The sequence below is a fragment of the Caloenas nicobarica genome, chromosome 10, assembly GCF_036013445.1.
Source record: "Caloenas nicobarica isolate bCalNic1 chromosome 10, bCalNic1.hap1, whole genome shotgun sequence".
NCBI classification, from domain to species: Eukaryota; Metazoa; Chordata; class Aves; order Columbiformes; family Columbidae; genus Caloenas; species Caloenas nicobarica.
The window spans coordinates 1,173,343-1,185,396 of record NC_088254.1 but is presented as its reverse complement, the minus strand read 5'-3'; the positions used below and the strand labels follow the sequence as shown (position 1 = coordinate 1,185,396).

At 52.6% G+C, this 12,054-nt stretch overlaps 1 protein-coding gene across 1 annotated transcript; it reads right to left on the bottom strand.

The window, feature by feature from the left end:
- Window positions 1–383: 383 nt before the first annotated feature.
- LOC135992572 (olfactory receptor 14C36-like) lies at window positions 384–968 on the bottom strand. The gene has a single exon (XM_065641859.1). The coding sequence runs from the start codon at window positions 966–968 to the stop codon at window positions 384–386; it is 585 nt and encodes a 194-aa protein (XP_065497931.1).
- Window positions 969–12,054: the final 11,086 nt, after the last annotated feature.

The following is a 12,054-nucleotide window of genomic DNA, read 5'->3' as shown; positions in this document are numbered from 1 at the left end:
CACAGCAGCATGGCCTTGTGGGGGAAATTTATTCAGGCTGAACACAGCTTTGGAAGAGGAGCCCAAGCTCCAAATACTGAAACTGGGGAAATCCCCTTTTATGGGGTGTTTCAAAAAGATGGCCCCAATTTAAGAGATACAGTGATTTCAAAATGGGTCCATCCTTTTGAAAAATCCTGTATTACAGAGATGTGACACAGGGCACCAGCTGTACCAGTGTCCCAGAAACAGGTAGACAGGCCTCTGACTCATGGCTCTGGAGAAGTGCCATGGGTGAAGAAATTCCTTGACAAACATGGTTATCACAGCTAAAACACGCAATGCCCGGGAGGTTCCTGAGATGAGCTGGAAGTCACTTCTGAAGAGACATGGGTAACTTATTGTTACTGACAGAAAAATGATTGGATCAGCTTCTTCAGTGCCACTTTCAGCTCCTGGTTCTTCATGCTGTAGGTGAGGGGGTTCACTGCTGGAGGCATCATTGAGTACAGAACAGATACCACCAGGTCCAGGGATGGGGAGGAGATGGAAGAGAACTTCAGGTAGGCAATCATGGCAGTGCTGACAAACAAGGAGACCACAGCCAGGTGAGGGAGGCACGTGGAAAAGGCTTTGTGCCATCCCTGCTCAGAGCAGATCCTCAGCACAGCCCTAAAGATTTGCACATAGGACACCACAATGAACATAAAACACCCAAATCCTAAACAGACACCAACCACGATAAGCCGAGCTTCCCTGAAGTAAGTGTCTGAGCAGGAGAGCTTGAGGATCCGGGGGATTTCACAGAAGAGCTGCTCCAGGGCATTGCCCTTGCACAGTGGCAGTGAAAATGTATTAGCCATGTGCAGCAGAGCACTGAGAAATCCACTGGGCCAGGCAGCTGCTGCCATGTGCACACAAGCTCTGCTGCCCAGGAGGGTCCCGTAGTGCAGGGATTTGCAGATGGCATCGTAGCGGTCGTAGGACATGACAGTGAGAAGTGAATATTCTGCTGAAATGAAAGAGAGAAACAAAAACATCTGTGCAGCACATCCTATATATGAGATAGTCCTGGTGTCCAAGAGGGAATTGGCCATGGATTTGGGGACAATGGTGGAGATGCAGCCCAGGTTGAGGAGGGAGAGGTTGAGCAAGAAGAAGTACATGGGGGTGTGGAGGTGCTGGTCACAGGCTATGGTGGTGATGATGAGGCCGTTGCCCAGGAGGGCAGCCAGGTAGATGCCCAGGAAGAGCCAGAAGTGCAAGAGCTGCAGCTCCCGTGTGTCTGCGAATGCCAGGAGAAGGAACTGGGTGATGGAGCTGCTGTTGGACATTTGCTGCCTCTGGACATGAGGACCTGTGCAAGGAGGAAAAGACAGTGACGGTTTAGATGAGACTTCTCTGGGAAAAACCAAAGCCATTTCCCACAGACCCTCCCACAAAGACAAGGTTTTCTTTTAGAGGAGAACGTCCTGGCTGGAGCCCTCGTCGGTGCTTGATGAGTGTGCAATGAAGAGCAGGGTCTCTGCCCAGGGGCTCTTGAGGAGTCAGCCTGAGCCTGTGTGATTGCGTGAGGCAGGGGCCAGTCCTGGGGTTCAGCTTTGTCAGATGGAACCGCTCCTCGTGCAGAAGGGACTGTCAGCATCTGTACCCGCAAGGCTGAGAAACTGAGTTTGAGAGGTTTGGCGTTTCTACAGCTCCTTCTGCCCTTCCACCTGGGGAGTGTTCTTGGGTGTCAGAAACCCTCAGCATTTCTGCTGCACTCAGGGAGAACAGAACAATTCCTGCAAGACCAGAGGATGCCTGTGGGTCAGTGCAGAATGAGAGCAGCTGGTCTGTCCCTCTGTCTTGCTCCAGCTGCCCTGGGCTGGCACCTTTCTGAGATGGAGGCTGATCACACTGCCATGTTACCCTGAAAACACACCAGGTCCTGCTGAGAGCAGTGGGATCCACCTCAGACCATGACATGTCTCACCCTTTTCTAAGGTCTCAGCACCCCACTTCTATCCCAGGACACACACGGCTCATTTCACAAACCAAACAGCATTTCCTCCATCATAGCATCTCTGTCCTTCTCTGTGGGGAATTCAGATAATGCTAAAGTGCTACAGGACAGGTTTGCCACCTGGAGGGAAGCTCACAGGTTGGAAGCAAACCTCAGCGAGACAGCCAAGTGTCCTAATGCTGGCATTTGATTCAGGCAGACTCAACTAATTCCCCAGCCCCACAGACTGCATTGCCCACAGCCCCACAGCTCAGAGGAAAGCTGGGACACGTGTTCACTTAGTCGTCGAGATCAGCTGATCGAAACCAGCTCGGCCGGAGCCGTCAGAGCGATCTCGAGGTAAGGAGAAGCATGGGGGTGGGTTTCGGTTTCGGGACCCGGAAGCCCCTGGCAGCCCTTGCGAGAGCGGCTGACGTGGCGTGGGCGTTAGGATGGTGACGGTGATCACACCCCCGCCCCTTGCCTTGAAAAAGCTTCAGAGAGGGCAGCAACTAGTCACTGCCCACCAGATGCTGGGAGAGGCAACCAGTTTGTGACGCGGGTGAGTATCACCCACACTGTTCTGCAGCAGCGGGTGGGGTAGCTCGTGCAGTAGGGCGCAGAGATTATCACTCCTCGCTTGTTATACCCTCTCAACTACTGCTAGTGTCCCAGACTGCTGCCAACCATGGTCTCCTCCAGGAAGAGAGCTTGCCTCAAAAAGACTGTGTCGACTCAGACAGAGCAACTGCCTCGAACCGTGGCTGTCCAGGTGTCCAGCTGCAGGGAGTGCCAGAGCCTGATGCTGCCGGGGGAGGGAGGCCAGCATTCCGCCTGCATGAGGTGTGAGCAGGTGCAAGATCTGCTCGGCATGGTTGCAAAACTTAAGGAGGAGATTGAGACACTGAGGTCCATCAGGGAGTGTGAAAAGGAGATCGACTGGTGGAGTAACTCCCTGGCGTGCCAGGCAGAAAGGCCTCAAGGGGGAACCCCCCAAAAGGTGGTGGACCCCCTGCCCTGTCAGGCAGAGAAGGAAGACCTGAGACAGCCCCTGCCCTGTTGCTGTCGCGCAGAGGTGGGGGACCAAAAAGCTGAGGAGGGTTGGAAGCAAGTTCCAGTTAGGCGTCATGGGCAACCCCCCTCCCTACCTGCTTTGATTCCCCAGGTGCCCCTCCGTAATAGGTTTGAGACCCTGGATATCGAAGAAGATATAGTTGGGGATGTGGTGCAAGGGCCGCCTACAAGGTCACACAGAAAGAGGCGATTGACTCCACGCCTCAAGACTGCCTCCGATAAAAAAGAAAGAAGGGTAATTGTAGTAGGCAATTCCCTTCTGAGAGGGACAGAGGGCCCGATACGCAGAGCTGACCCTCATCATTGGGAAGTTTGTAGCCTACCTGGAGCCCGGATCAGGGACATCACCAGGGCGCTCCCCAACCTGGTGCGCCCAACGGACTACTAGCTGCTGATGATCTTCCACGCAGATGGGGAGGAAGCGGCATCCCGTAGTCTGAGGGAAATGAAGAAAGACTTCAAGGCCTTGGGATGAATGGTGAAAGAGTCTGAGGCTCAAGTTATCTTCTCTTCCCTCCTTCCATTTTTGGGTGATGATGTGGGATGGAATAGAAAAATTAAGTCCGTAAATGATTGGCTTCGGGACTGGTGCTACAGGCAGGGCTTTGGGTTCTTTGATAACGGCTGGTTTTATAAGACACCAGTCCGATCAGTGATACGTGGGAAAGGTTTATCCCACAAGGGCAAAAGGATGCTGGGACAGGAATTAGCAGGGCTCATTTGGAGGGCTTTAAACTAGATTCGAAGGGGGATGGGGTTGTAGCTGGGCTTGCATCAGTGGGGCAACATGCTGGAATCGATAAAGACCGAGAGGCCCCCCATAACCCTAGGGTGAAATCGGTGTACTCGGCTCGCTCCCTGAAGTGCCTGTACACCAATGCGCGCAGCATGGGGAATAAGCAGGAGGAGTTAGAAACCTGTGTTCGGTCAGGAGATTATGATCTGGTGGCACTAACAGAGACATGGTGGGACAGCTCACATGACTGGAATGTGGTCATGGATGGCTATGTCCTTTTCAGGAAAGACAGGCCAGCCAAGCGTGGTGATGAACTTGCTCTTTATGTGAGCGAGCAACTACAATGTATAGAGTACTGTCCAGGTGCAGTTGAGGAGCGAGTTGAGAGTCTGTGGGTGAGAATTAAGGGGCAGGCTGGCAGGGGTGATACTGTCGTGGGAGTCTATTACAGGCCACCAGATCAGAGTGAGGATGTTGATGAGGCCTTCTACGGGCAGCTGAGTGCGGCCTCACAGTCACAGACTCTAGTTGTTATGGGGGATTTTAACTACGTGATATTTGCTGGAAGGACTACTCAGCCAGCCAGCCTCAGTCTAGGAGGTTCCTCCAGTGCATTGATGATAACTTTCTGATGCAAATGGTGGAAGAGCCGACTAGGATAGGTGCGCTGCTGGATCTCGTCCTCACTAACAAGGAGGGTCTGGTTGAAGCAGTAAAGGTTGAGGGCTGCCTTGGTTGCAGCGACCATGAAATGGTGGAGTTCAGAATCTCATGTGGCGGGAGCAGAATAGCAAGCAGAATTGCAACCCTGGATTTCAGCAGGGCCAAATTTGGCCTGTTAAAACAATTGCTGGGGGAAATCCCATGGGCAAGGCTGCTTGAAGGTAAAGGGGCCCAAGATAGTTGGTTAACATTCAGGGACTGCTTCTACCAAGCTCAAGATCAGTGCATCCCGACACACAGGAAGTCAAGGAAGGGAGCCAGGACACCTGCGTGGTTAAACAGGGAACTGCTCGGCAAACTCAAGTGGAAGAGGAGGGTTTACAAATCATGGAAGGAGGGGCTGGCCACTTGGGAAGAATATGAGGCTGTTGTCAGAGGATGTAGGGAGGCAACTAGGAAAGCTAAGGCCTCCTTAGAGTTAAACCTGGCGAGAAGGGTCAAGGACAACAGGAAGAGCTTCTTCAAATACATGGCAGATAAAACTAACACCAGAGGCGATGTAGGCCCACTGATGAACGGGGTGGGTGCCCTGGTGACAGAAGATACAGAGAAGGCAGAATTACTGAATGCCTTCTTTGTCTCTGTCTACTCTGCCGGAGGCTGTCCTGAGGAGCCCCGTACCCCTGAGGCCCCAGAGGAAGGCAGGGCAATGGAGGAGTTTGTCTTAGTTGATGAGGACTGGGTTAGGGACAACTTAAGCAATCTGGACATCCATAAATCCATGGGCCCAGATGGGATGCACCTGCAGGTGCTGAGGGAGCTGGCTGAAGTCACTGCTGGACCACTCTCCATCATCTTTGCCAAGTCTTGGGAAACGGGAGAGGTGCCTGAGTACTGGAGGAAAGCAAATGTCACTCTGGTCTTCAAAAAGGGCAAGAAGGAGGACCCAGGCAACCAGGTCAGCCTCACCTCCATCCCTGGGAAAGTGATGGAACACCTTATCCTTGGTGCCATCTTAAAACATATCAAGGATAAGAGGGTCATCAGGGCCAGTCAACATGGCATCACCAAGGGGAAGTCATGTTTGACCAGCCTCATAGCCTTTTATGAAGACATAACAAGGTGGATTGATGAAGGCAGAGCGGTGGACGTGGTCTACCTTGACTTCATTAAAGCATTTGACACCGTCTCCCACAGCATCCTCATGCCTAAACTGAAGAAGTGTGGACTGGACGATTGGGTAGTGAGGTGGACCACAAACTGGCTGAAGGAAAGAAGCCAGAGAGTCATGGTGAATGGGGCGGAGTCTGGTTGGAGGTCTCTATCTAGTGGAGTCCCTCAAGGGTCAGTACTGGGACCAGTATTATTCAATATATTCATCAACGACTTGGATGAGGGAATTGAGTGTACTATCAGCAAGTTTGCTGATGACACCAAGCTGGGAGGAGTGGCTGACACGCCAGAAGGCTGTGCTGCCATCCAGCGAGATCTGGACAGGCTGGAGAGTTGGGCAGGGAAAAATTTAATGAAATATAATAAGGGAAAATGTAGAGTCTTACATCTGGGCAGGAACAACCCCAGGTTCCAGTATAGGTTGGGGAATGACCTATTAGACAGCAGTGTAGGGGAAAGGGACCTGGGGGTCCTGGTGGACAGCAGGATGACCATGAGCCAGCATTGTGCCCTTGTGGCCAAGAAGGCCAATGGCATCCTGGGGTGTATTAGAAGCGGGGTGGTTAGTAGGTTGAGAGAGGTTCTCCTTCCCCTCTACTCTGCCCTGGTGAGACCTCATCTGGAATATTGTGTCCAGTTCTGGGCCCCTCAGTTCAAGAAGGACAAGGAAGTAGTGGAGAGAGTCCCGCGCAGGGCCACAAAGATGATTAAGGGAGTGGAGCATCTCCCTTGTGAGGAAAGGCTGAGGGAGCTGGGTCTCTTTAGCTTGGAGAAGAGGAGACTGAGGGGTGACCTCATTAATGTTTATAAATATATAAAGGGTGGGTGTCACGAGGATGGAGCCAGGCTCTTCTCGGTGACAACCAACAGTAAGACAAGGGGTAATGGGTTCAAGCTGGAACACAAGAGGTTCCACTTAAATTTGAGAAGAAACTTCTTCTCAGTGAGGGTGACGGAACACTGGAACAGGCTGCCCAGGGGGGTTGTGGATTCTCCTTCTCTGGAGACATTCAAAACCCGCCTGGACGCCTTTCTGTGTAACCTCACCTAGGTGTTCCTGCTCTGGCAGGGGGATTGGACTAGATGATCTTTCGAGGTCCCTTCCAATCCCTAACATTCTGTGATTCTGTGATCTTCACCAGCAAGGTCTCCTGGGACTTTGTTCCTGTAGGCAGAATCTGGAGAACACCCAGGAGTGGATGGGGCTCAAGTCAGGGGTTACCCGAGCAAACTCAGACACCATTACAGAAAAGGAGATGGGTCACTTGACCAGCTCCCTGAACACAAGTATTGCTGTCATGTGGCACCTGAGACTCCCAAAAACACCCACCTCTTGGTCCAGAGTCATGTGACTCCTCTTGAGGTGTCCTGTCCTGTCTCCTCGCTGAAGTGGTGCGTCAGGCACCCACTTCTCTGACACATTCAGTCTTTATCAGAAGATTCTCTAGATCAATATTTATTGGAGATGGTTGATACCAGCTGTTCTGGAAATGAGGGCATTGGGAGGGGGACGGAAATAGAAGAAATTTGGCTTTATTCCTATTTATTATGGAAATGCTCTCTGTTTGGCTACAGTTCTGAAATCTCTCTAATCATCCTCGCCAGACTTTAAGGCTTTAGGCAAGTGCTGCAGAGAGCCTCGGCTTGTAAGCACATTTTGGATGTTAATGAGCCCTCTGCTGCCATGGTCCTGAACTGCAGCTACTGAAAGAATGAACAAACCTCTAATGAATTGAAAGGCAGAAACAACTCCCAAGTTTCTGAGGGTGTTTGGGACCCCACAAAGGGCCATCGCTGACACAAGCAGTCCCTGTCCCTGGAGGCTGCTGAAGGAAAAGCCTGGAGACAATGGTCAGAGGTGGTAAAGGCAATGTGGAGGTGGCTCTGGTGCCATGTCTGCCCTCCATGTTTGTTTATCATCAGAATGGCCAAGCCCTGACCCCAACTTGGAGTCATCTGCAAACTTACTAAGGGTGCACTGCCCAGGAACATCTCTATGTGTGTGTGCATTCTGCTGGGAACATTTCAGCACATCCTCCATAAGAGAAAGACAAATTTCCATCTTACCTTTCCTACCTGGCCAGCCAAGAGAAGAGGGCAAAAAGCAATAATTGCTTCCCTTTCAGGTAATCCCTGCCTTGATGTCCGTCTTGAGAAGTCCTCTTGGAATGTCCCTGGGGTGAGTTGTCAGTAGCCCTGACCCACACAGCACCCTCTCAACAGCAGAAGGGTCCTGCCCTGGCTGCGTTCACTCCTTCCACCTACAGCTTCTCCTCACATCACCGTGGGGATCTCCCCGGGCAGACTGAGTGCTGACTCTGCCAGGCGGCAGAGTCCCTGCCCTGGCACAGCCCTGGGGTGCAGGGACCCTGCTCTGCAGGACAGCCCTGGGCACCCCTGGGTGCTCACCCACCTTCACACAGCTGCAACTGATCCAGGAGAAAGGAGCTGTCTTGTCCAGGCTCTCAGATGGTGTAGAAGGAAACTCTCCCTAGGAGGAGCCCATGCTCCTCCACAAGGAAGAAACTGAGAGTGCTATCCTGCCAGATCCTATCTGCTGCAGGATCTACCAGCTTCAGGAGATCCCTCCAGGAACTGCAGCTGCATTGTCCTACAGCCAGAGACTTGCTGGTTCAAGGGTTGTGAAGGTTTTGCCTTCCTTGAGCTCTCAATATCCTCCCACCCCAGGCTGTTTCCCCTCTCTCTGCCTGGCTCCTCTCCCCTCAGTGCTGCAGGCAGAGCCCTCAGCCCTGCTGCGCTTTGCAGAGGAGCTGCTCCTGGGCAGGGTGCACTCAATCCCCTCGTCCAGATCATTGATAAAGAGTTTAAACAGAACTGGCCCAAATACTGAGCCCTGAGGAACACCACTCATGACTGGCCACCAACTGGATTTGACTCCTTTCACTACAACTCTTCAGGCCCAGCCATCCAGCCAGTTCTTTACCCAGCAAGGAGTATACCTGCTCAAGCCATGAGCAGCCAATATTTTTATTTCATTATTTTATTATTTTATTTTATTTTTTTAATGAATAGATATGGTATTTAAAATGTATATATACCTCTATAAATGCATATATTTGTATACATTTTATATAGATATATACATATGTATTAAACCAGAGAGATTAAATATACATAACCATTATAATGTACATATAAAATGGATAACATCTGCTTTAATAAGACCTAATGAAATGAAGAAGTAGATTTTAAATAAGAGCAGAAAGAAAAGTACAAGGATGGGTCCACATCCCCCACTTTATCAGGTGTAGAAGCAGCCCACAGATGTCTGTGGTGGGAGGAACTTCAAGGAGGTGGGGAGGACACAGGCAAGCTGGATCATGCCCAAGGGCTAAGATCCCCCTAGGGGGCCACCAAGGGGCCCTCAGCACAAACACTTTAACATACAAAGAAAAGCCCAGTCCTATGAGCTGGACTGGAAGGTCCCCACACCCAAGCCCAGCCCAGCAGGATGGGCCATTACTGCGGGATTACTGGGTCAGATTCTGAGCTCTTCTCGGTGCTGCGAGACACAGGTGAACTGCCTGTGAACATGGAAAACCAGGAGAAAATGCCAGCTTCAGAAAAACATGTTCATGGGGACAATATGGAAAAGACCTGAAGGGGATCTCAGAAAAGGCCATGTGAAGCAGAGGAACTCACCAATGAACCCCTGAACCAAAAACTGGATTTTGAGGTGCCAGAGGAAAGGTGGTGGGGAACTGCCTTTCCCCATGGCTGTAGGCAATCTTACAACTGCCTGTAAGGCCACTGTGGGGCGCAGGCTGGTGATAAATAGGTTTCCTTGTCCTTAGGCTCATAACCTGATTGAATGTTCCAAACCGCTCTGGCTGAGTGAGGAAAGAAGTCAGGAGTGTGCTGGGACCTGCCCTGGTCCACCTGAGCCACACCAGCCAAACCCAGTGTGGTGCGTGTGTCATGTCAAGGGATGGGGAAGGGGGTGGTGGTTGATGTAAATGTCTTGAACACTGTAGGACCTGATCAGAATGCACATGGTGTGGAATAAGGCGTGGAGATTGTACTGGCTGGGGTGGAGCTAATTTTCTTGTTTGCAGCCCCTGCTGATGGTGCCCAGAACAGCTCTGGCAACACACTGATGTTGTAGCAGCTGGTGAGCAGCACTGGCACAGCCTCAAGGCCTTCACTGTTTCTCACTCTGCCCTAACAGTGTGGAGGCTGGAGGTGGCAAGAGGCTGGAGGGGTCAAAGCCAGGAGACCTGACCCCAACTCATCGAAGGGATATTCCACACCATATGATGTCATGGTCAGCAATAGAACTGAGGAGGCAGGTGTGTTCTTCAAAACATCCCTTGCTCAGAGACAGGCTGAGCATATATATCTCCTGCTGTAAGTGATTACTTCTCCACTTATTAAATTGTCTTTATCTTGACCCATGAGATTTTCTTTCTTGCTTTTGCCCTTCCAGTTCCCTCCCCATCCCGCTGCTGGGGATTGAGCAAGTGAGTGGGTGGGCTCTGCCAGATGGGGTCACCCCCAACATGTGCACAGAGCAAATAGGTTGTGCTGGAGAGGTCGCTGGTGTCTCAGTAGATCACAGGCCAGGAGCTGACGCAAGGATTGTGCAAGTGGCTGCAGGTCACTGGCACCCAAGCAGCTGACAGGCCCAGCACAGGCACACAGTTTGTGTCACAGCCTGTGAGGTCACTTGTGCCTTTGTGTCTCGCAGGCGAGGGGGCAGCAAGTGGGTGGATGTGACGTGGTCAGGTCACTGGTGCCTGAGGAGCTGAGGGCAAGAGGGAGAAATGTGGCTTGGGCCTGTACTTGTGTTGTCACTCCTGGCTGAATGGCTGATAGGCCAGGACCAGGTGCACGTCCTTACAGGTGCTGGGGAGGTCACCAGGTGTCTGAGTCAGTCACCCCTGAGTAGCTCACAGGCCTGCAGTAGGCCCATGGCATGTGTAGGTGCTTGTAATGTCGCTGCTGCCTGAGCAGCTGATAGGCCACGAGCAGGCCCATAGTTTGTGTAGGTGGTTTTGTGGTCATTGGTGTCTGAATACCCAACAGGCCAGGAGCAGCCAATATCAGACATAGATACTATGACATCACCAGTGGCTGAGTGGTAGATGGGCCAGGAACAGACACATGGCTTGTGTGGGTGCTCCTGATGTCACAAAAACAATAGACCACGCCCAAATACCGCTTTCAGAAGAACAATTGGCAGCAGAAGTCCATAGAGTGCACACACACGTGTGACAGTGTAACCAACGAGCACACAGCGGTGGCATTACAGGCTGTGAGGTCACTGTCAGTATAACCAATGAGCACACAGTGGTGGCAGTAGAGGGTGTGAGGTCACTGTCAGTATAACCAATGAGCACTACAGCGGTGGCAGGAGAGGGTGTGAGGTCACTGTCAGTATAACCCATGAGCACACAGCAGTGGCAGTAGGAGGGTGCAGTGCTCGCGTCACCGGTGACATCCCAGGGCCATAGAGCTTGGTGCAGACTGTCCATGTGCTGTCACAGGGTCCCCATGAGGTACAGGAGCTGCCCAGCCCTGTGTCTGCGAGGCCGAAGGAGCAGCCCCTGCAGCCCTGGCTGCAGCCGTCGGGGTGGGGGTGGCTCGGGGGCACCGCAGGGATGTGCCCGGGCACGGTGCCCGGAGGAAACCACAGACTTCCTGCCCGGGTGCCGCGGGGGGAGCGCGGGGGCTGTGGTTTGTGCACCTGCAGGCTGCAGCTCTGATCCACCCGCAGGGAATAACGGCCCCTCGGTGACACACTGACAGTAAGGGACACATCTGAGTCTCTGGGCAGCACGTCTGCTGCCAGGACAGGGATGTGTCCCAGCTCCAGCTCCTGTGAGGGACCTTCCGTGGGCTCTCCAGGGAGTGGTGGGTGAGCCAGCGCTCCTGGGATGGGGCTCTGCCCTGGGCTAAGGCCATTTCCCAGCTGCTGCTCCCAGCACAGCGGGGTCTGTCACAGGGGCTGGTTCCTTCCCTTCCTGACACAGCCCCCATGCAGTCCCAGCCCCGTGGGTCTTATGGCACCAGAGTGACTGGACACTCTCACCTCGGGCTCTTGGATGTGCCTGTCACAGGACATGCTCGGTGCTCCTGGTCCACACTCAGAGCTCCAGGGATGAAAAAACTGTTCGCCCCACTACAACCAGCCCTGTCCTGTGACACTCCACCGTTGCAGTGATGTGACACCTGCAGCGGAGCTGTCCCTCATATATGGTCATGAACAGCACTGGAAAAGTTCATTGGAGGACTGGGCTGTGTTGGAGGGGAGATAGCTCCCGATAATGTCTAAAAAGGTGCTGCTGCTTTGATTGGCTCCTCCTGTAACTGGGGGGCATCTGCAGAGATATATTGCCCTCCCATCATTTTTCCCATGAGTCCCCTGGAGCTGTGGCAGGGAGTGCGGCACAGAGGGATGTGCCATCAGGGCAGGAGGCTCGGG